General features: G+C 44.0%; 1 protein-coding gene across 1 annotated transcript in view; it reads right to left on the bottom strand.

Moving 5' to 3' along the window:
• Positions 1–17799, bottom strand: part of FIP1L1 (factor interacting with PAPOLA and CPSF1) — a 71109-nt gene extending 53310 nt beyond the window's left edge. Inside the window, exons 1-8 of the mRNA XM_075859729.1 lie at positions 17588–17799; positions 10251–10299; positions 8556–8613; positions 7252–7352; positions 7107–7171; positions 5557–5664; positions 5222–5352; positions 1864–1973 (exon numbers count right to left, since the gene is read on the bottom strand). Of these exons, the coding sequence (XP_075715844.1) occupies positions 1864–1973; positions 5222–5352; positions 5557–5664; positions 7107–7171; positions 7252–7352; positions 8556–8613; positions 10251–10299; positions 17588–17765 (800 nt within the window). The 5' untranslated portion in view covers positions 17766–17799. The remainder of the gene's footprint in view (positions 1–1863; positions 1974–5221; positions 5353–5556; positions 5665–7106; positions 7172–7251; positions 7353–8555; positions 8614–10250; positions 10300–17587) is intronic.
• Positions 17800–25167: the final 7368 nt, after the last annotated feature.

Below are 25167 nucleotides of genomic sequence, written 5' to 3'. Positions count from 1 at the left end.
TGAAACAAACATTTCAGATTTAAAGGCGAAAATCTAGCCAAAAACTATTTTCTGCCAGGCCATATATTCCTATCAGAAAAATTATGGTGGTGGAGTCTGAGAGTCATTTTTTATGTCTCAATCCACAGGTTGATGTTTAATAATAGCCTTAAAGAGGATCTGTCACTAGTTTAGTAATGCCCAGTCTCCTAGCTAATCTAATAGGTGCTGTCACACCGATAATGCTAGTGAAAAATGTATCCCAAAATATTTATCATTTTAAAAGTTATGAGCTTTTTTCTAAATATGCAAATGAGGCTATACCAGACAACTGGGTGTCAACAGCAGCGATTCTCCTGAGGTGGAGCCTCCTCATAGCCTCTGACCTATCAGCATGAAGCTGCTTCACACAGTGTGAGAGACTGAGGCTGGAGGGGGGGGGGGGGGAATCACTTCAAACCGCCATATCTCGAGCTGTGGACCACCTAGAACAGTGGCTCTGGTGGCATATGAAAGATGAGATTCAAATCTAATCAAACTTATAGCTGTGAAACAACCGTAGATATCACCAGTTAAAAACACAGTCGGGAGTGGAAGCTATATACTAAATGAGCAGGCTGTGTTGCTGGGTAGGGAAGGGGGAGAAGCTGTATGACGATTGGACAGAGTCATACAGAAAACCTTACACCGCCCACAGTGAAAAGAAAGAGTCACCTCCTATTTGGCAAGTATAGCCATATTCGCATATTTAGAAAAATGCTCATAACTTAAATAATAAACGTTTTTGGGGGGGAAAAAAAAAATCACACTGTAGTTATCAGCATCATAGCGCCTATCAGATTAGATTTTTAAAAAAAGCTGCAAATGTCCTATAACAAAGAATCAGTACTCATCTGCTCCTTCCCAAAGCGATCCATCACTTAAAACACTGGTGGTCCTGCTGGTTTGTTTAAATACTAGGAGCATATGATCGCTTCAGCCAATCAGAGGACTCAGTTCATGCCAGAAATACAATACATGACCGCTATCAATGATGAGCGCCATGATGGCGGGAACACCACACATCACTGCTGAGCCCTCTGCTTGGCTGAAGCAGACACATGCTGCCGCATGTAAAACTAACAGCGGGAGAACCGGCAAAGCACAAAATAGGTGAATACGGTTTTAATTATTTAAGGACATTTGCAGCCATTTGTAAAAATAGTCAGATAACACCAATACTAAGTGTTTTTTTAGGGGGGGGAGGAATAAGGCAGTCAGGAGCATCTTCAGGGAAAGACAACTTCTTCCAATCTCAAACACCTAGGAGCCCAAGTAAGTTAAAAACTATGGAAACCTTTGGGGACATTTTTTTTTTCTTAATGTAATCTACGTATTTGGTGATCAGCACTTTTCTAATACACATTTATTAAAAAATGTGTTTTTCGTTACAGCGCTGCAGTTTCTATGTATCTACTTTAGATTCAGAATTAGGGTTAGATGAGGGTCAGAGGCACAGTAGTAACTGTCGATCCATCAGACCAGCTAACTGACGAATTCGGCTGACAGCATCATTCTGCAGCTTCTATGTAAAGTGGATACATAGGAGCCGCAGTACTGAAACAAACGAACATTTTGGAGTCTGAGTTTTGGGTGCAAATTTCCTTCTAGCATTGTTCACACATCACCACATAGTTATGGTGCTCCCTTTAGTTAATAAGTCAAAAAAGGATCTATCCTATTTACAAATGTGTTTTGTAATTTGTTCACATAAATGGATGTTGCTACCCAAAGCGACCAGATACAAGAAAAACTATCATTGGAATCTTATTGGCTACTATGGGCAACATTTTTCATACCCAACTGCCAGTAGATGGCAAGAATAAGACATTCTTAATATCTCACCTTGGAGGTGGAGCACCAGATTTAAATAGAGATGTTGGAGAAGCGAACTCAGGTTTTGTTGTCTGTAGGACAGTATCTTTTTCTGGGTTTCCAGTTCTGCCCTGTTGTACCTATTAATAATAAAGCAATACTTAAAAACAAATCTGATAAATGTAACTTGTTTGAGATACAAAAAGATCACACGCAAACCTTTAACGCATCACTGTGACACAGAGCTGTAGATAAAATAAAACATTTCCGGGGCCTACTCTATCCCACTATCAACACTGTCCAAGTACTGAAGTTTTAATATAAGAACATACCAAAATTGAAGTGTGCTGCTCTGACAGTTCCTAAAGCATCGACACATTAACCCCTTAAGGCGGTTTTCGGAGTTATTAAAATTGATGGCCTATTGTACGAGCGCCGCAGCCTCTTCATTGTTCACATGGTTCTTCTTTCTGTTCGTACTTGCATGCTCCGTTACATTTGTAGCTGCCGTGTAAGGTATTCCCCCACTGTCCCAATCAAGTGAAAATTCGAAAAGAAAGAAGAACGAACCACTGCGGGCTTATACAAGTTCAACGGTTGGGGAGAAGTGTGCAGTTACCCTCCCAATTCCTACATGTAAAATAAATGGAAGGAACCACAAGGTGTACACCACCAGTCTTGTACAAGTATTAAATGGGAATAGTGTGTGGTTCTACAGCCTACATGCAAAATAAAATAAAAAAGATTTATTAAAATACAAATATATAAGAATTGTTAAAAAAAAAAGCGTCCAATGTGGATCTGTGTGAACCTGAGTGCAGGAGAACCCCTTTGCTGCACTAATGAAGGACAAAATTAGCCTGTAAGTGTATTTCTATACAACAATGCCAGAGGCAGTGGTCACAGTTGTGCCAATGCCTGAAAACCACCTATATTAATCATATGAAGTGTCCCTATTGTCTGGGTACTAGGGAAGGACAGCTGAGTAAGCCAAGGTAGTTGGAATTAGTTATATAAATCCCTAGATGATGTTAGTAACTGCCTACATAGATATCAAATTAGCAACATCGTCTACCAGCTCCCTTCCTATACCAGAGACACTATGCAAATTTTAAAAGAAGTGGATGCCATTCATTTGAGCCCGGATTAGATGTTGGTGACTTGTGACGTAGAGTCTCTACACAAATATCGACCACTTTAGAGGATGTGCAGCAGTGGACTTTTTCCTCACTAGAGATAGAAACGATAACCCAGTTCGAAAAAATGTTGTTCTCCGTGCTCTTAGATTCATTTTGACATGCAACTATTTTTTGTTTGATGGTCGATTTTATTTACAAGTGCGTGGAACTGCCATGGGAGCTGCAGTTGCTCCTACTTTTGCGAACATCTATTTAGGCTAGTGGGAAGAAGTGATGGTGTTCAATGACCAGATGAGGAATTTCACTGACCATGTCAGGCTATTGGCAGCGTTATATAGATGACATTCTAGTGGTTTGGAGTGGTACTGTTTCCAACTTACAGGCCTTCATCTGCCTACTACCACTACCACTCTTAGGCTGGGTTCACACGACCATGTTACGTCCGTAATGTACGGAACGTATTTCGGCCGGAAGACCCGGACCGAACACATTGCAGGGGGCCGGGCTCCTAGCATCATAGTTATGTACGATGCTAGGAGTCCCTGCCTCTGCGTGGAACTACTGTCCCGTACTGTAATCATGATTACAGTACGGGACAGTTGTCCTGCAGCGAGGCAGGGACTCCTAGCATCGTACATCACTATGATGCTAGGAGCCCGGCCCCCTGCACTGTGTTCGATCCGGGTCTTCCGGCCGAAATACGTTCCGTACATTACGGACGTAACATGGTCGTGTGAACCCAGCCTTAAACTGATACTGGATTTTGATCACAACTCCGTACCTTTTCTGGACATTAGACTATATCAGGATATAAAAGGAGAGCCAAATACTGATTACTATAGAAAAAAAGACCTCCACCAATAGCCTGTTAGATGCTGAGTGCGCAAATTCCTTGAATCCCTTAATACTATCAAGGGGATCCCCAAAGGGGAATTCCTACGTTTAAGACGTAAATGCTCGACATTCTCGATTTCTAAACAAAGAGCTGCAGAACTTAAGTCAATACTGCAGATGAGAAACTACTCAAACAAGAGAATTAAAAAGGCATACAACACAAGTTCAACGGCCCCTTTAAACAGCTGATGGCGAGGGTGCCGACAGTCGCTCCCACTGATTTAATAAGAATAGGCTATCAATATTAATAACCTAGATAGCCCATTTAGAGGCTATGTACACTTTATTTTTTTTATTAAATCAATGTTTTAGGTAATGCTAAACCTTTTTTAAATGTATCTTTTATAAAAAAAAAAAAAAAAAAAGTTTTTTTCCAATACAGCTTCCTTAGAGCCTTTATACATGGAAGCTTCAGTGTATGTTCACAGTCTTAACAAAAAACGGCTGTAAAATACGGAGCTGTTTTCAAGGGAAAACCGCCTCCGATTCTCAGCCGTTTTTTTAGGCATCAAGCGTTTATTACGGACGTTTTTGGAGCTGTTTTTCTATTGACCCAATGAAAAACGGCTCCAAAAACGGCTCAAGAAGTGACATGCACTTTTTTACCCCGTGGGAACGGAACGCTGTTAATCCCATTGGAATCAATGGGCAGATGTTTGGAGGCGTTCAGCCCCTGTATATTCAGCCGTTTTTCAGGCCGTTTACGGAGGCTCTGTCACCAGTTTATAACTGCCCTATCTTCTACCTAATCTAATAGGCACTTTAATGTAGATAAGGAATGTTTTTTTTTACAAAGTTATGGGCATTTTAAGTGTTATGCAAATTTGATTTTGCGAGATCACGCTGTGCTGAGTACAGCTGAACATGAATGAAGATTGGTCAGCATCATACACTTCCCTTTACTCCGCCCACTTGGTGAAAATTAAAAAAAACGCCCACTTGGACATTAAGAACATATTTGCATAACACTAAAAATGGGCATTACTTTGTAAAAAAAAAACACGAAGTTTAAAAAAAAGAAAAAAACAACATTACTTATCTACATTAAAGCGCCTATCAGATTCTAAACTGGTGACAGAGCCTGTTTAATAGAAGTATTTATAGAATGATGTACAAGTCAAAGGGACATACGGGAACCGAATGTTTCCATTATTCTCTATAGACCCTAAGTGAAGCAGAAGTGCCATCGTTCTACTCCTACTTTTGTCCAGCTTCAGGTAAGCAACCGGGTACCCACATCCTGCCCATTCCATTAGTGGGGCTCCAATCATCAGCATAGATATGCCATAAAAGTTTGCTGTTGGGATACCCCTTTAATAACAGGTGAAACCATGCAAAACTATTTCCCACTGTACCGTAATTTTATTTGTTGTAGAGGAGACCGGAAGTGCTTCCAGGCCCATCCTAAGCCTCTTTTGCTTTTCACAGTATGCTTTCCATGTTTCTTCATTGAATCCATAATTAAAATAGTCTGAGAGATCAGCACCTAGAGGTTAAAAACATGACGACAAAACTGGCTGTTATGTTATTTTTTTGTATAGGTGAAAATAGTAGGTAAATGTATTGGTAGTGCTAGAGTATGAAGTGGCTGCATATACCATAATAGTTTCATTAGGAGTCTGAAAACTCCTACCCAAGTACAAACACTATTACTGCTGTGAATAGACAGTAACATGGCCCATAAACTTACCTGGCTTCCTCCAAGGTTTGTCTTCAAAAGAATCCAAGTCCACCTCCATCAGAGGAACTCCATTAATACTGCCTGGAGCATCCAAATCCACCCCTTTAACTTTTCCTCCTGAAAAAGTAAAATAGTGAATAAATTACATTTCCGGATTACATTTTTGTTTTGACATTTTATTAACTAGTCAACAGCATCAAGGTTCTTACGTCAAGTGACAGGGGGTTACTATACCGAAGTTCGCAGAACTAAAATATTTTTATTCAGCTCTGACAAGTTTTCTTTAAGAACATGCTAGCAACTAAAAAGATACCGGTGCGATCATGGCAGATATGTCAGTATTATAAATCAGTTTTTGGTTTTTATAGGCCAAAACCAGGAGTGGCCTCATACACACAACCGTCTTTGGTCTGTGATATATGGACCGCATTTCCCAGACCGAACACAGTTCAGGGAGCCGGACTCCTAGCATCATAGTTAAGCATGATGCTAGGTGGCCCTGCCTCCCCACGGGAATACTGTCCCGTACTGAAACATGTTTTCAGTATGGGACAGTAGTCCCGCAGGGAGGCAGTGACTCACAGCGTCATACAGAACTATGATTCTAGAAGTCCGGCTCCCTGAACTGTGCTCGGTCTGGGAAATTCGGCCGACATGTGGTCCATATATCACGGTCCGAACACGATCGTCTTCATGAGGCCTCACTCCTTAACACAGGGAGGGGAAATATAATGGAAACATTTAAACATCTCTTCTTTGCATCCTCTCCTGTTCTTGGCTTAAAAAAAAAATGCTAATTCTAATTCATCTATACACTAATGTACATGCATCGTTTATACGATAATCTAGGACTTAAAGCCTCCCAGTTAATGCAGTTTCTCCATCACTTTATAAGATTTCTCATGGCGATTCAACAGAAGCATCTGTCAAAGGGTGTATTCACATGTGCAGGTTTTACTCAGGTTTTTATGCAGTTTTTCAAGCAAAAACAAGGTGTGGATCATAAAGCGAGAAAAAAATAAAAAGGACAGATGCGACCGATTTCCCTATTTGAAACCACTCTTGGATTTGGGTTTAAACGGCATGAAAAAACCTTAACAAAACCGGTCCATGTGAATACACTCTAAAACGGTGTTTATATATATGCTCTGTATTATGTACACTTCATTACCTGTACGTTTAGAAGATGTTTGTTTCATGTCGAGGTACAATCTGAATGTTTGACTTTGTTATTATTCCAAAACAATAAAAATTTAGAGAGAAAAAAAACTGACGCAAAATACTAGCCAAATCTGCAATGTGTGAATAAGGCCTAAAACACAAGACTACGCTGAGGCCTAATCCTAGATATTATTACAGTCTCCTGTACAAAGCAGGCAGGTGGAGGCTGGTGATGTGCTTTGCCTACGTCTACCTGCCTGTTCCAGTCCGTAAAGCTGGGGAGGATGCGTGGTGCTTGGTCAGGGAGACACGGTGCTCTCTTAGTATTAAGTTGTCCTCTAACGATTTCTTAAATTAGCTATAAACGTTAAAAGGGCAATAAATTAGTTGTGGCTTACCAGAGGATCCATAGATTCTACCTCCAGTTTTAATGTTCAGGTTAACGGGGGTTGTCCCATAGCTCCTACAAACAGTAGATATTTGCATGTTAAGAAAATTAATTGTGTTCAAGTTCCATCTAGTATTGAGGCAGTAACTACATACCCATACTGAGGAGCTCCTGTTTTAATATCTCCAATAGTAACATGGACATCGTCGTCATCATCATCGCTGTCACTATCACTATCATCTTCAGTTTCAGTCACCTAAAAATAGGAGGAAAAATATAAACTGTAATGCAATATATGTATATAAGAATAAAAGTATCGGTAGCGCGCACACGTGACCACCGATCCATTCAAATGACAGACACGGGTCCCTCGTTCTTGTGATCGTTAAAAGTGTGTGTGTGTGTATATATATATATATATATATATATATATATATATATATATATATATATATATATATACACACACACACATATATATATATACACACACACACACACACAGATATACATACATACACACATTTATTCAATTTACAAAACATAGTAATTGGTTTTGTAAAACAAATATGGTTACTAAATGTAAAAAAATATTACAGATTACAACATTTCTATATATACTATCCGTTCCGCTCTTATGCTACATGACTAAAAGAACAGGACAGGATAATAAACATTGCATATTAAAAACTACGCTGCAAAAAACGACCACGTATGACTATGGGAAAAATGATGCAATGCAAGAACTAGAGAAATCGGTCTGTGTTGGAGAATATTTTTCCCATAGGTACTCATTGTCGTTTTCTGCAGCGTGTAGGTTCACACACACAACCAAATACACAGCCAATGCCAGAAGCGGATCCAGACAGATGGAAAGGTATAATGAAAAACTGATCCATCTCCTTTCTTGTGTGTGCACTTCTGTGGTTGGCTCATAAAACTGTGCGGAAACAGGAAGCCTCGCCCAACATGTTCACAAACCTGGAAGCTTCTATGGTGTACAATCAAATACTCCCCTCAGTGAAACGAAGTGGCCAAGGCCAAACCAAGGGTAACCACCCCAGCCTATATTTGGATAGGAAGTCCCAAATTGAAATACTGTACATTAATCACATCATTTTGTGGAGCTGCTCGGCACACAAAAAAAGTAGATCGACAAAACTCCCAATGAACAGTTTTTGCTCTTACTTTGCTGCCAGAGACAGCTTGGAAATTGTGAGTGTTGCAACTGGAAAAAGGTGATTTAAAAAACAAAAACAGTGATATGGAAAAAGGTGAGCCCCATTGGGAATTGGACTGACATTAATGATGGTAATTTGTGTTATTATCGGGTCCTTTTGGGTCAACTGAAATAGTAGAACCTCTTAAGATTTCAATCTTTCATACCCATTGTCATCCATTAGAAACAAAATTATCAAGAAGTAGGGACTTTTCCAACTCTGCGTTTTCTAAAACTTACCATTTTGGCCACACCATTCTCAGTAGTCTCTGGTTCCACAACAGGTAAAGGATGAGAGCTATGGAATAAAATGCATTAAAAAATGAAGGACAATGTACGGTAATGCTACTGATATAAATTAATGCATTCCCATCTACTTCTGGGTCTTACAAGTAGAAACTAAGCTAAAGGGGTTCTCTAGTACTTTTATATTGATGGCCTATCCTTAGGATAGGTCATTAATATCAGATCGATGGGGGCTCCGACCGATCAGCTGATTAACTGCACGGCCCCATCAATCAGCTGGTAGTCTGACTCCCCACCAATCTGATATGGACGACCTATCCTAAAGAGAGGCCATCATAAAAGTCCCAGAGAGCCCCTTTAACCCGTTAAGGACGTGGACTAGATGGCACGTTCAGGACTTAGCCCCATTTTTCGAATCGGACGTGTCACTTTATGTGGTAATAACGTTGGAATGCTTTTACCTGTCCAAGCAATTCTGACAATGTGTTTTTTTTGTGACACATCGGACTTTAGGTTACTGGTAAAATTTGGTCGATACATTCAGTATTTAATTGTGAAAAACACCAACATTTTTAATTTTCTAAATTTGAATGTATCTACTTGATAGATATACCACACAAAATAGTTGTTAATTAACATTTCCCATATGTCTACTTTAGATTGGCATCGTTTTTTGAACATCATTTTATTTTTCTAGGACGTTACAAAGGCTTAGAAATTTAGCAGAAATTTCTAACATTTTCAAGAAAATTTCCAAAGGCTATTTTTACAGAGACCAGTTCAGATGTGAAGTGGCTTTTAGGAGCCCAAACAATACAAACCCACATAAATCTCTCCATTTTAAAAACTGCACCACATCCGTAGCTGCTGTGCCTGTGATTCACTTGAATGGGACCAGAACGGCAATAACAGGCATAGCCACTACGGAAGGGTAGGGCACTGTGCCTGTAAATTGTGCCCCATCAATCAGCTGATTGGTGTGAGTACGGGAGTGGGACCCCTACCGATCTGATATTGATGGTCTATCTTATGTATAGGCCATCGATAAAAAAATGCCCGGATAACCCATTTAGGTTTGGTTCACACACATTTTGCTTTGTTTTTGGTGGTGTTTTTTATTGCGTTTTTCAGTGCGGCCAGATATTACATTACAGTCTTTAGTAAAATATCAAATGGACTACATACAACTGCGTTTTGGCTTGTGGCGTTTTTATGGCAACTTTGTGGTCAGTGGCATTTTTTCAAAAGGCGGCATGCTCTGGGTATGGCTTTTTTTTAGGCGTTTTTTCCTATAGCACTTCAAAAACACCGAAGAAAATGCCATTAAAAAACACGCTACATTTAAAAATTGCTTGCATTTTTAATGCAGTTTAAACTGACAGAAATTGTGTGTGTGTGTGTGTGTGTGTGTGTGTGTGTGTGTGTGTGTGTGTGTGAAGGAGGCCTTAAAATATGTTCACATGTGGCAGATTTGTTGTAGAAATGTAATCGACTATTCCAAACATCTCAATGGGATTTAGAATAAGCCATGCACTGGCTGCAGAAACAACCTCATTCAGATGGGAAAGATTTTTATCTTCAGAAATTTCTGAAACTAATATGCCACATGTGAATATACCCAAACACTGCCCTGACTGCTATAAACACATTAGGGTTTCATTGCAAAAAATAAATAAATAATAATGTCACCTTGTTATATCCTCTTCATCATCTTCTGGTCCAGCAGCTTCATTTTCCTCTACAAAAGAAAATGTAATCTTTACTGATTGATTCCCTAGAAGGCTGGGTTCACACTGTGCGTTTTCGAACGCTGCCACAAAAACGCATCTGAAAAAATTAATGCCTTTTTTTGTAGAAAAGCATGAGTTTGTCAACTACCCAAGCGTTTTTGCCTATAACTATATGCAATGTTAAATACTTTTGTGTAAAAAACGACAAGTATTGTAGATATGATACCTTTATTAGCTAACCATAAAAATGATATAAGAAAGCTTTCAGAGCACACTGGCCCCTTCTTCAGGCAAACTTACAAATTAATGACTTAGAAAAAAGAACAACATTTAAGATGTTACACAAAGACAATTAGTACATAAGGCGATACATCTTAAGATAAGCCGGAGCAATAAAACAGAGGTTATAGGGGTGATGACCTAAGGCCCTATTACACCGGCCAAATTCAGCCGATGCAACGAGCGCCGCTCAACGAGTTAGCACGTTGATCGTCACTCGTTTTCTCCTGTCACAAGGATCTATGTATGGGGACGAGCGGTCGTCACTCAGATCGCTCATCCCCATACATTTGTGTCATTTCCGCAGCGCGTCTTCTGCTGCCGACAACGATACTTCAGATTTTTAAAACAATATGATCAGCAGATGAATGAGCGTTTGCTCGTTCATCTGCTGATCGCTGCCCTTTTTACACAGGGCAATTATCGGCAACGAGCGTTCTATGAACACTTGTCTGCCAGATAATTGGCCTCTGTAAAACCTCCTTTAGGAGTTAAAGAGGCTCTATCCCCACATTATAAGTGCCCTATCTCCTACATGATGTGATCGGCGCTGTAATGTAGGTGACAGCAGTGTTTTTATTTAGAAAAATTAGCAATTTTGACCAAGTTATGAGCAACTTTAGATTTATGCTAATGTGTTTTTTAATAGACAACTGGCGTGTTTTTTACTTTTTGACCAAGTGGGCGTTGTAAAGAGGAGTGTATGACGCTGACCAATCAGTGTCATACACTTCTCTCCATGCATGTACTCAGCACATAGTGATCTTGCGAGATCATGATGTGCTGTCACTTACTCACACATTAACGTTACTGAAGTGTCTTGAGAGTGAATAGACATCACCTGCAGCCAGGACGCGATGTCTATTCACAATCCCGACACTTCGGTAACGTTTGTGTGGGACTTACAGCACAGCACATCGAGATCACGCTGTGCTGTCATTTACAGCGTAATCTTGCGAGATCATGCTGTGCTGTGTGAGTAAATCACACACAAACATTACTGAAGTGTTGGGATTGTGAATAGACATTGTGTCCTGGCTGGAGGTGATTCTATTCACTCTCAAGACACTTCAGTAAAGTTAATGTGTGAGTAAGTGACAGCATATAGTGATCTCGCAAGATCGCGATGTCTGAGTACATGAATGGTCAGCGTCATACACTTCTCTCCACAACGCCCACTTGGTCAAAAAGTAAAACCAGCCCAGTTGACCATTAATAAAAGTAATTAGCATAAAGCTAATATAGGTCATAATACGGTCAAAAATGATTGTTTTTATAAATAAAAAACACTTCTGTAATCTACATTACAGCGCCGATCACATCATGTGCAATATAGGCCACTTATAGTGTGGTGACAGAGCCTCTTTAAAGAGGCTCTGTCACTAGTTTAGTAAAGCCCTATCACCTAGCTAATCTAATAGGCGCTGTCACCCTGATAATGCTAGTGAAAATTGTCCTGAAATGGTTTTTTTTAAAGCTATGAGCGTTTATCTAAATATGTAAATGAGCCTTTATTAGACAACTGGAAGGTAACAGCAGCGATTCGCCTGGGGTGGAGGTACCTCACAGCCTCAGACTGAGGGGGATCACTTCAAACAGTAATATCTAGGGAATATGAAGGAGGATATTCTAATCTTTCATATGACACCAGGATATCAGTTTTCAAGGGAAAACAGCTCCTGATTCAGACTTTTTTTTAGCAACTCACGTTTTTCGCAGCGTTTTTTACGGCCATTTTTGTAGCTGTTTTTCTATAGTCAATGAAAAACTACTCCAAAAACAACTCAAGAAGTGACATGCGCTTCTTTTTCGCGGGCGTTTTTTTAACCCGGTCGTTTATAAAAACGGCTGCATAAAAACACGGCCCGTTGGAACAGAACGCCGTTTTTCACATTTAAATCAATGGGCAAATGTTTGGAGGCGTTCTGCCCTTACACGTCCTGAGATATCGCAAGTTGAATACAGTGTCGGGAATGCCACCTGTATACTATAAGATCACGCTGTGTTGCTGGGCAGGGAAGGGGGAGAAGCTGTATGCCGATCGGACAGCGTCATACAGAAAACATTACACCGCCCAGAGTGAAAAGAAGGAGTCACCTCCTACTTAGCTATTAGAGCCACTTTAGCAAATTTAGAAAAATGCACATAACTTTGCAAATAATAAACGTTTTTTTTGTTTAAAACAAATCACGCTGTAGTTATCGGCAGCAAAGCGTCTATTAGATTAGTTAGGAGATAGGGAATAATTAAACTGGTGACAGATCCTCTTTAAATGGGGGCTTCAAGAAAAAAAAAATATATATATATATTCACAGGAATGTGATATGCTATACCAGCACAGTACTATCAGTCATGCGCCTTACTTAGGCTTCGTTCACATCTGCGTCAGGGCTCCGTTCAAACCAGAAGTTTCCATCACCATTGATTTCAATGGTGACGGAACCGGTGCCAATGGTTTCCGTTTGTCTCAGCTGTGCAAGGGTTCCGTCGTTTTGCCGGAATCAATAGCGTAGTCGACTACGCTATTGATTCCGTCAAAACTACAGAACCCGATGGAGCCCCCGCACGACGGAGACAAACTGAATCCATTGGCACCAGATCCGTCAAATCAATGGTGATGGAAACAGAAACCTCTGGTTTCTGTTTGTGTCAGTCAGGGCTCCGTTCCGACGGAAAGCTCCGACGGAACAGAGCCCTGACACAGATGTGAACGAAGCCTTACTGAAGTCACCGCTTTGGCCAGTGACCTGCTAGAGTAATCACATGCCCGTACGGAAAATCACAACTCCAGTGGTGTTGTAGAGGCAGGGGATTAAAAGGGGAGTATGGGCTTTCTTTCAATAAACTATGCCATTGGCAGGTAAAGTATTTTTTATTTTTTTTTATAAAGCCCAGATAACCCCTTTAACAGGTTGCCGACCGCCAGCTGTATATAAACGGCTGGCTGTCGAGGTCCTTAAAACCCGCGTCATAGTGTATCGACGGTGCAGGTCTTAGCTGGCTGCCCAAGCGATCGGGCAGCTAAACATCGGGTGCCTGACAGGACCCTGAAGACAGAAGCAGCTTTCACTGCCCCTATCTTCTCTGATCAATTGTACACAGTGCTCAATGAGCGCTGTTTATAGAATAGAGGCGGCAGCAGCACTGCTGCTTCTATTAGTCCCTGTGATCATGTGACTGGTCACATGATTGCCGGGATCCCGTTAGCGGGAGGCTGCTGCTGGGTCTAAGGAGAACCAGCACAGCCCTATTAGTGACAATAGTCACTATAAGGCCTTATTCACAAGAGCGTATTTCACATCCGTGTGCTGCCCGTTTTTTTCACGGACACCACACGGACCTATGAAAACCAATGGGGCTATTCAGACAAGCGTTGTTTTTCACGCAGCGTGTGTCCATTGCGTGAAACTCACTTCATGTCCTATTTTGGTTCCCTTTTGCGCACCACGCAGCCCATTGAAGTCAATAGATGCGTGAAAAAAATGGACAGCACACAGACGTCATCCGTGTGCTGTCCGTGACTCACGCAACAGTTGCTAAAAAAAATTATGAGGAAAACAAAAACACCTCGTTCAAGTTTTTTTGCTGATGTAAAAAAATGTGTGACATTCAGATGACATACGCGCGTAAAAACTGACACGTTCGTGTGAATAAGGCCTAATTTTTGTGCAGTCTCAGTTACAGTGGAAAAACTAGGTATTAGGCCCCATGCACATGACCGTGTTTCTCATCCGCATTCATTTCTATGAGCTACGGACACCTTTCCGTATTTTCACGGGTGGGTGTCCGTGCTGTAGAAATTATAGGACGTGTCCTTTTTTTTTGTCCAGAATTACGGCACGGACTCCAAATAGAAGTCTATGGGTGCTTCCGTAATTATGGACGGCTATGGATATGCATCTGTAGCCATCCGTAATTATGGACACGTTGTTATGCGACGCCAGGAGAATTACCCAAGATTCCTCAGTTTTTATGTGGATCCGTAATTAAGGATGCACTACGGACCGTTTTTACGGGCACCGTTCCGTATATGCGGATGATTAAAAGGATGACAATAAATGACTACGGATCCGTATTTACGGATCTGTATTTACAGACTGATGAAAAATAAGGTCACGTGCATGGGGCCGCAAAGAAAAAAATAAATAACTAAAGTCCCCTAGAGGTTTATTTTGACCTTTGAGGGACAGACCATATTAATAAAGAGATAAAAGTAAAATAAACCAAATAATAGATATACAAAAATACCAACCCTCCCAAACAAACGTTCCCAACGCTAATCATTGTCGGAACGCTAGCCCTGACCCAATTACCCTAATATAGACATGTAATATATCAAAATTTACGGTAGACAATGACGATCACAAAGAAAAGGTCTATTTTGGGTAAAACTATGTTCTTACCAGAAAAGAAATAGCTGAAATGTAAACAAAAGCATGTCTTTACTATTATTTTCAAACCATAAGGGTATGTGCACACGATAACGACAATTATGGCTGAAATAACGGAGCTGTTTTCAGGAGAAAACAGCTCCGTAATTTCAGACGTAATTGCTCATACTGGCGTTTTGCGAGGCGTCAATTACGGCCGTAATTTGGAGCTGTTCTTCATTGAAGTAAATGAAAAACGGCTCAAATTACGTCCCAAGAAGTGTCCTGCACTTCTTTGACGACGCTGTTATTTTACGCGCTGTCTTTTGACAGCGCCGCGTAAAATTACAGGTCGTCGGCACAGTATGTCGGCAAACCCATTCAAATGAATGGGCAGATGTTTGCCGACGTATTTGAGCCGTATTTTCAGGCGTAATTCGAGGCGTAAAATGCCTCGTTTACGCCTGAGAATAGGTCGTGTGAACCCAGCCTAAGCCTGAAAATTCTAAAATAGCAAAAAGGATGCGTATAAATGATAAAAAAAAAAAAAAGAAACCTGCATTGTCTACGATAAGAAGTTGCAAAAATCACGTCGCTACCTATAAAAACAATTATAGGTATTTAACTGATGCATGCCAAAAATGGTTAAACCGTGTCTGGTCCTGAGGGCTCAAAATAGATCAGTCCTGAACCGGTTAAAGGGGTTTTCCAGTCCTCAGGATAGGCCATCAACATCTCAATGGTCAGGATCCAACTTCCGGGACAGCCAATCAGCTGTTTTGAAGGGGACGCGGTGCTTTCACAAACACGGCTTCCCTTCATTCCTTGCTTGTCCATACTGTGAATTGCTGACACACTTGTGGCGGCAGTTTACAGTATTCCAGCCTTCTCCTATTCACTTCAATGGGAGAAGGCTGTAATAGTGTGAACCGCCGCTGCAATTGTGTTGGCGACTCACAGTATGAAAGCAAAGGAAATGAAGGGGAAGCAGCGCTCGTAAGAGCACCCTGGCCTTCAAAACAGCTGATCGGTGGGGGTGCTGGGAGTCTGACCCCAACCGACGAGATACTTATGGCCTATCGGGAGGATAGGATATCGAATTCTTAGGATCGGGCAACCCCTTTAATCCTGTTTGTACGCCTATGTACATGAAGAAAAAGAGAATCTATAAAAAATAGTTAATGACAGCCGGATTGCAAATTAAATACCGCTTCTAGCAACATTTACAAAAAGCATTGCTGCCTAGCGGACCACAATCGTAGGAACTGTTGCTAGGCAACAATGATGCTCCCCACTGGGAGGACGGTCCTGAAGGTAAAAACCATATCATCTCTGCATGAGTTTTAAAACCAATGACCATTTGTCGGTGGTTTAAAGGGAACCTTTAAGGGAGTGACTGTGAACATTGTAGTGCGATGCCAAGCGCTGGGGTCAAGGAGTCCGGCAAGTTTATGCAAAAGTGGTGTACGCCGGACTCCTCACCCACAGCATCACACTGCAACATCCACTGTGTGAGTACACAAAAAGTACTTACAGACCGCTGAAATCAGTATGACTGTCACTACTTTATGCTGCCATCAGCGAGAGCAGCATAAACAACTGGACAGGTTCCCTTTAAGTAGATGTCACACACAAACACATGACTAATTTCAATATCTCTAATAGTAAAGTTGACCATTATTTTGTTAGGACAGAACCAATTCTTAGATTGGATCAGTTTTGTGACCGATAAGACAGATTTTAAAAAGATTAATGGGCCATTTACACACATCAGGTTAGATCGATATTGATCTGATTGGACATAAACCTGTAAGTGTAAACCAAGCCTAGAGGTTGCATTACACGTGAAAATGATCGGTGGAAAGCCATTCCCCCCCTCCCTACTCCGCCATAAACAGGTGCCCTCAGATTAGAGTATCTTTATTCCAATGAGTTGAAAGCAATTTGCCAATAATCCATCTCTCCCTTGATGTGGTCTGCACTTGATTCATGGGATGCATCTGGGCATGAACAACTTTCCCATGAGTGCGCCCAATAACCCAAAAACTATAGTGTTCAGCAAAGTAAAACTTCTAGTGTACGTCCAGCTTTAGAGATACTGTTATTCTGACTCCAAAACAATACTACGAACCGCGACCCTGTCCAGTAAGTGCTATTGATGCGCAATCCCCCAGATTACAAAGTGAAAGGGGAGCGGTGGCCGAGCATGAACAGTACCACTCCAATCACATAAGGCTCTCTGGGACTCCCTTTGTCAGGATCAGTGGGGGGCACAGCGGTCAGAACCCCACCGATCAGACATTTATCACCTATACCAGGGGTCAGCAGCCCTTGGCACTCCAGCTATTATACTACAATTCCCAGAATTCCCTGACAGCCTTTTCCTGGAATAATAAAGCCTTGGGTTACCAGGACAGCTGGAGTGCCAAAGGTTGCCGACCCTGATGGATAGGTGGCAAGACACTGGTGTGAGTAGTCAGATGGACTGAACATTGATTTACACCCTCCCCCACTCTAATGCACGAGAGGTGGCCACGAGAGCTTCTGAAATTGCAGTATAGAAAACAAGCACCAGCAAACTCGGTGCTCACCCCTTCAGGCCGCATTATTAGGCTTAACACCACACAACACACGCAGTTACTCGTACCCCCATACAGCCACTCTTCCTCCTCATCCCCGCCTCCTCCGCCCGCCGTCACTGTAGTAGCGGTGGCTGTGCTCGCTACTGTTGAGGAGGTGGTTGAGGAAGGAGTAGCGGCCGGGTTGGAGCCGCTAATCTCCGACGTAACCACCATCCGCTCCAGCAGCTCTCCGCTGGCGGACATCTTTCCTGTGGAAAGAGGGAAAACAAGCTATCGCGAGAAATTTCACGCTCCAGTCACGAACAGTGTCCGGATCTACCCACAACCAATGGAAATTAACTATTAATGTCACGTGACAGTGGCCGCGAAGTCACGGCGGCCATTTTGCCTCTGGGCTAAGTTTGCCAGTTTTCTAAAAACTTTATTGTTTTCTCTAGTCAAGACAGAGCACGAGCCCTCAAGCATATTCCATGCTGGGTACTCAATAAGTGCTGAAATGTAAATGGTTTTATCACATCATGTAAATATGGCCTTAAGGTGCCCTTGTAAGCAGTGGCCAGGCTGCGTTGTGTGCTGTGCAGGTGAAGCACAACATGGTGTATTTACAAAAACTGCAACAAAAACGACTCAAATTTTATAGACCCTTTGGGACAATAGTTTTTTCTAAAATTTTTGTGATGCAGCAAACCCTGCGCGTCCTTTTTTTTTTTTTTTTTTAAATGGCACAGTTTTGACACAATTACACAAATAAAAAATTGTCATAGATGTCAGAAATGTGTTGAATGTCCGCTTTTGTTGTGGAGCACTACTGAATGCCAAGAAATTTTTGTGGGCCATCCCTCATTATACGCCAACTTGGATATAACTTAAAGGGACTGTGCAGGTCAATGGCGTAACTACCGCTATAGAAGCCGTAGCGGCCGCTACGGGGCCCGCAGCATGAGGGGGCCCGTGCCGCCCGCCGGCACGGCCCCCCGCCCATGGCCGGAGGCTCCGCTAGCACCCGCTATGGCTGCTACAGCGCGACGCCACTGAAGGGGTTGTTCCTACAAAAGACATGCATCCCCTATCCACAGGATAGGGGATACATGTGTGATCGCTGGGACGCACAGCGATAAGGAGAACGGGGGACCGAAAGTCCCCCGAAGTTCTCCATGACAAACCTCGGACTTCCGGGGTCTGTTTGCAGCTCCATAAAAATGACTTGCGCACCGGTCGCGCTTGTGCGCATGCGTGACCAGCGCTCCTTTCATTTTTTATTGAAACCTGTGGATAGGGGATACATCTTTTTTGTCGGACAAACTATAGGCCGTCTCCAGCAAACACATACAAATTAATTATTAATTTTTATTTTTATTTTATTGAAAAGTTTTCATTAAAACGATCACAAAAATAAAGAGAAAGCGAAGGCACATAAGACAATACAGTTCTGAACACAAGTATAGTCACTAAATATTGATTAAAATAGATATTCATACATGGGAAGAAATAGTTATGTAACTACAGTATATACAGAATTCAATACAGGGGATTGGTATAAAAGTAACTTTGACAGCAATCTTTATATCAGGCAGAAACTAAAAACCTTACAGAAAAGGTAGGGAAACATCTTTTCATCTGTTAATGAAAAGGAGACATAGGACCTATTCAGCTTCATCAAGTTCCTAAAAGATCTCTAGAGGAGCCATATTTTTTCAAACTTAGGGTGGTTCCTGTCTTTCCAGCTTGCAAGTTCCTCTGTCATGCCCATGGCCACGGGCTATCAGACGGCTGCAGCCATGGGTCTGTGAGCGCTGGCCTTCATCTTCTCCTCAGGAGACGCCAGCGCCCACTTCCGTTTCTCCCGGCCGGGTCCCATAGGATGCACACGGTCGTGCCCGCTCTTAAAGGCCCAGCACGCACACCTGAGTTAAAGTGCCAAATTAGCCCATGAGCACCCTGGACTATATGAGGGGCCCAGACCCTTCCTGCCTTGCCTGACCTTTGTTGTCATTACCCTAGATTGTCTCTGCAAATGGTCTCCTAGTGTCTTCCAGTTCCCAGTGTTTCCCGTTCCTGCTACCTGTAACCTGTATCCCGTGCTATCCTGGTCAAGTGCCGTATTGAGTTGGAGTCATGCTGTGTTCCACGCCTGTCCTGCTACACCACGCCTGGTGTCCGCCTGCTGCCAAAGTCACTTCCGAGCCTGCATTGCTACTGTCTGAAGATGCCACAGGTACACCTATACGAACTATAGACTTTGACCTGTGTCCTGTTTGCCAGCTGCCATACCGTTAAGGCGGTACGGCCCAGTGGGTCCACGTATCCAACGTGGCATCCTCCATCCTGCAGATCTACCTTATCAATCCATATCTGGATGGAGGGGGATCGATTAATCTTGACTGGAGAGCAGTGAGAAGTCTAGCTGCCATCAATAAATGGGTGATGAGGCTAGTCTTATTATGTTCGAATGAGGGGGTGGGGGCCTATAGCAGCACTAAGGCAGGGGTCAAAACTAAAGATCTTTTGCAGATCTTGCGCATCAATGAAGATAGCTCCTGCCAGAAGTGCTCGATGAGAGGACAATCCCACCAAATATGAGACAAGGAGCCCATCCCACTACCACAGCGCCAGCAAGAGTTTTTAGAGGCTAAATTTATCCTGTGAAGGTTTTCAGGATTTCTGTTCCACCTAGTTAGAAGCTTAAAAGTGTTCTTTTGAATCTGCACTCACCTGGAGAAACCATCTAGAGCAGGGGTCTCAAGCACGCGGCCCGCGGGCTGCATGTGGCCCCTGGGGCTGTCATCTGCGGCCCGCGGGATACAGAGCCGCTAGTATCGGCTCTGCTCCGAGACTCTGGAATTCTCTGACATCGCTGTCCACATATGAACAGCGATGTCTGGGGCTTCCCCAGAGCCGGAGTCCTGAGCAGAGCGCTGGTGTCGGCTCTGCTCCGGGACTCTGTGGAATTCCCTGACAACATATGAACAGCGATGTCTGGAGCTTCCCCAGAGCCGGAGTCCCGAGCAGAGCGCTGGTGTCGGCTCTGCTCCGGGATCCTGTGGAATTCCCTGACATCGCTGCCCATATATGGACAGTGTGTCAGGGTCTTGCCCAGAGCGGAGCAGAGCGCTGGTGTCGGCTCTGCTCCTGGACTCTGTGGAATTCCCTGACATCGCTGTCCACATATGAACAGCGATGTCTGGGGCTTCCCCAGAGCCGCAGTCCCGAGCAGAGCGCTGGTGTCGGCTCTGCTCCGGGACTCTGTGGAATTCCCTGACATCGCTGCCCATATATGGACAGTGTGTCAGGGTCTTGCCCAGAGCGGAGCAGAGCGCTGGTGTCGGCTCTGCTCCTGGACTCTGTGGAATTCCCTGACATCGCTGTCCACATATGAACAGCGATGTCTGGGGCTTCCCCAGAGCCGGAGTCCCGAGCAGAGCGCTGGTGTCGGCTCTGCTCCGGGACTCTGTGGAATTCCCTGACATCGCTGCCCATATATGGACAGTGTGTCAGGGTCTTGCCCAGAGCGGAGCAGAGAGCTGGTGTCGGCTCTGCTCCTGGACTCTGTGGAATTCCCTGACATCGCTGTCCACATATGAACAGCGATGTCTGGGGCTTCCCCAGAGCCAGAGTCCCGAGCAGAGCGCTGGTGTCGGCTCTGCTCCGGGACTCTGTGGGATTCCCTGACATCGCTGCCCATATATGGACAGTGTGTCAGGGTCTTCCCCAGAGCGGAGTCCCGGGCAGAGCGCTATTATCGGCTCTGCTCCGGGACTCTGGGGAAGCCTCTGACATCGCTGTCCATACATCGACAATGATGTCAGGGGCTTCCCCAGAGCAGGAGTCCCAGTGATGTCAGGAGCACAGCTGGAGTCCCAGGAAGAGCCTACTAGCGCTCTGCCTGGGACTCCAGCTCTGGGCAAGCCCCTGACATCACTGGGGCAGCCTCTACAGAGGGCACTGGGGCAGCCTCTACAGAGGGCACTGGGGCAGCCTCTACAGAGGGCACTGGGGCAGCCTCTACAGAGGGCACTTTGGCAGCCTCTACAGAGGGCACTGTGGCAGCCTCTACAGAGGGCACTGTGGCAGCCTCTACAGAGGGCACTGTGGCAGCCTCTACAGAGGGCACTGTGGCAGCCTCTACAGAGGGCACTGTGGCGTTATCTACAAGTGGGTGTGTGACAGTATCTGAAGAGGACACTGGCATTATCTAGGGGTGTGTTGCATTATCTACAGAGGGCACTGTGGCCTTATCTACAGAGGGCACTGTGGCCTTATCTACAGAGGGCACTGTGGCCTTATCTACAGAGGGCACTGTGGCCTTATCTACAGAGGGCACTGTGGCCTTATCTAGGGGTGTGTTGCATTATCCACAGAGGGCACTGCGGCAGCATCCACAGAGGGCACTGCGGCAGCATCCACAGAGGGCACTGCGGCAGCATCCACAGAGGGCACTGCGGCACTATCTAAAAAGGGGCTGCCCAATCTTGACATGTGTGCTAACTGAGCCGCCGGACTGCATTAAGCGACACTTAAACTGGAAAGCTGGATTGTTGAAATAAGCACGTGGAGAAATATCTAAAATTTTAAACCTAGCGCTATTATTATAGTAATGTAGTAATATTATTCTAGTAATATAGTGTTATAGTAGTTCAAATAACTAATTGATTAACAATAATTTTGTATTGTATCAAATTTGAAAGTAATGCGGCCCGTCAACTTCCCATTTTTTCTATATGCGGCCCACTTACCCGGCCGAGTTTGAGACCCCTGATCTAGAGTATGGAGGTGACGACTGTGGCCGAAAATATGAAGTTTAGCACCTTCTCCCATGCCAAAATAAAGCTAGGTTTCTTAGAGGCTCCATGGGAAATAATGTCTGAGTAGAGTTTAAACAAAAATTAAGAAGGGGGTTTTGGAAGCAGAGGAAGTAATCTAGCCACAGTAAAAAAGTAAGGCAGGGAAATTTCTGCTTGAATTTTCAACAGAGCATCTGAAATCCCTCAGTGTGGAGGAAGAGTTTGCTTTGTCTATGAGATTCTGGCAGGAGGGTATCTAGGTCTGGTAAGTCACGGTCGCGAAAAGCATTGCAAAGGGGAATTTTATTTAGTTACAACCAAATACTGTCTGCGGAATAAGAGAGACTCAAAATCAGAGGAATTTAGCCAACTTGTGCCATTGGGGAGAAGAGTCTGGGAGAATCTAGAGAAGTAAAATATTTGTTGAAGACATAAATTGTTCCTTTAGTAATTGGGTTAAAACAGGAAAACTGTGGTTGTGTTACAAAGTGACCCCAGAGCAAAGGAACGAACAGCCCAAATAGGATTTGTTCTATCTTCACATGAAACGGGAACTTCTCTTCACCTATTTAAAATAACCTATCTACTAGGGAGTTGACTTCAGCTACCGTGAGTCTGGCAAGGAGCTGTGAGTGTAGTGACGGGAAGTGCAGATGTGCATGTAAGGCCCGACACCCCCCACTTACCGGGAGCCGCGATTGCAGGACTCTGAAACTCCGCCGGCGTCTCCTTCCCCAGAGATGCCGGCACGCACTGGTCCTTTAAAACTGTGCCCTATTGGCATCAGCCGGAGGGGAGAGCAGTGCGTGCCGAGATCTCTGGGGAAGGAGACGCCGGCAGAGTTTCAGGGTCCTGCAATCGCGGCTCCCGTTAAGTGGGGGGTGCCGGGCCTTACATGCACCTCTGCACTTCCCGTCACTACAATTCACAGCTGGTTGCCAGACTCACGGTAGCTGAAGTCAACTCCCAACGGAACTCACAGTAGTAGCCCATAGGGCACAGTTTTAAAGGACCAGTGCGCGCACCAAGAATTTTACCCGAAACCAATCCCAACACACACGTGACATTAAAAAGAATGCTGCCCACTTCCTCATAGCCTGAGCAATTTTGTGTCTAACCCTGTGTTAGTCTGCAAAAGTTCCATAGCGTTATCCTGTATCTGGTATCCTTGTCCGATGTCCGTGCCAAGTCCAGTGTTCATGACAACTTCAGTATCCGTGTCCGGAGTCTGTGTCAAGTCCAGTGTCCGTGACGACTTCAGTATCCATGTCTGGTGTCCATGTGAAGTCCTATGTTCATGACAACTACAGTTCCCATGTCCGATTATCCATCACAAGCCAGCTTCCAATTATCCAGCACAAGCCAACTTCCGATAAACCAGCACAAGCCAGCTATCCAGGTACTCTCATCCCAGTGACTGTCATTGACATTTGTTTGACCAGCTGCTACTCTGTTAAGGCGGAGTGGCCCAGTGGGTCCACATTCCCCACAGCCGTGGCAGTTTGCTCAGGCCATGGATCCCATTTTTCAACCCAAGTCGCCAGTCCAAGCAATGGAAGGAGACATGCGAGATCTCCGAGCATGCCAGGATCAGCTTCTGTAAGCGGTAAATTCTATTGAGACACGCTTGAATCTTGCCTAAAGTTGCTGCTCCACCTTCTCCGCTACCATCCATCACTCCAGTCACTTATGGGTCCGGGAATTTCATTGCCACTACCTCCTTGTTACGATGGAGATGCAAGAACCTGTCGAGGCTTCCTCAACCAGGAAGTTGCCTTTATTGTCTGATCTGACTAAAGTTGCCTTTATTGTCTCCATACTCTCTGGCAAAGCTCTGCCATGGGTGAATGTTATCTGGGAACGTAAGGAGCCGGAGTCTTCCAACCTACAGATGTTCTTAGAGACTTTACGCACTGCGTTTGAAGAACTGGGCCGAACGTTTTCTGCCACTGCTTCGCTTCTGACTCTTCGCCAAGGGGAATGGACGGTAGGAGAGTACGGCATCCAGTTCCCTACTTTTGCAGCGGAGTTTGCCTACAACGAGGCCTTGATGGCAACCTTCTGGCAGGGATCTCCCTTCTACCTTGGATGCCCTGATTCTTCTGGCTACACGGATCGACATGAGGTTCCAAGAATGCACCAAGGCAGTTCATTAAGAAAGAAGGTCCTACAGACTGGCGCCTAAGTTCCAGAGACCTCTGCTACCTCCTTGGGTTGTCATTCCTGACGAGCCTATGCTCGATAGAGTCAGACTGTCTGACAAGGAGCGGCAGCGCAGATGTTCCACAGGCCTATGTTTGTACTGTGGCTGCAAGGGTAATTTTTTGCGTCAATGTCCCCACAAGCTGGGAAACTCTAGCACCTATGGTTGAAAGGAGAGACTAACCTAGGTGGAGCGACGCCTTCCGCAAAATTCTCTCTTAAATTATCGATTCCTGTGACAATCTCCTCTGGGGAAGAATCAAACTCTGTTTCCGCTTATCTGGATTCTGGAGCGGCTGCGAACTTCATCTATCAGGCCTTAGTAGACCAGCTCCACTTGCCCATGACTCCTCCTGGAGAAACCCCTAGCAGTTGCTTCTGTGAATGGTCAACCTCTGCCAGACCCAATTCTTTCCATTACAGAACCTTTGAAGTTGCAAGTGGGTATTCTACACTCAGAACAATTAGCCTTTTATGTTGTGCCTAAAGTTATTAACCCAATCCCGCTGGGCAGTAGTGTAGCTAGCGGGAGGAGCAGGGGGGCCCGTGGCCACATGTCCCACAGAGATGGAGGGGCCCAGGCTGGTCCCCCAGCCGTGGTGGGTCCTGGTTTCAACTATACCTGCATCCACAGGATGCAGATACAGTTGAATTCAATGCTG

The sequence above is a fragment of the Rhinoderma darwinii genome, chromosome 1, assembly GCF_050947455.1.
Source record: "Rhinoderma darwinii isolate aRhiDar2 chromosome 1, aRhiDar2.hap1, whole genome shotgun sequence".
In the NCBI taxonomy this organism is placed as follows: Eukaryota; Metazoa; Chordata; class Amphibia; order Anura; family Rhinodermatidae; genus Rhinoderma; species Rhinoderma darwinii.
Note: the sequence above shows the minus strand (reverse complement) of the source record. Positions and strands in the feature narration are given on the sequence as shown.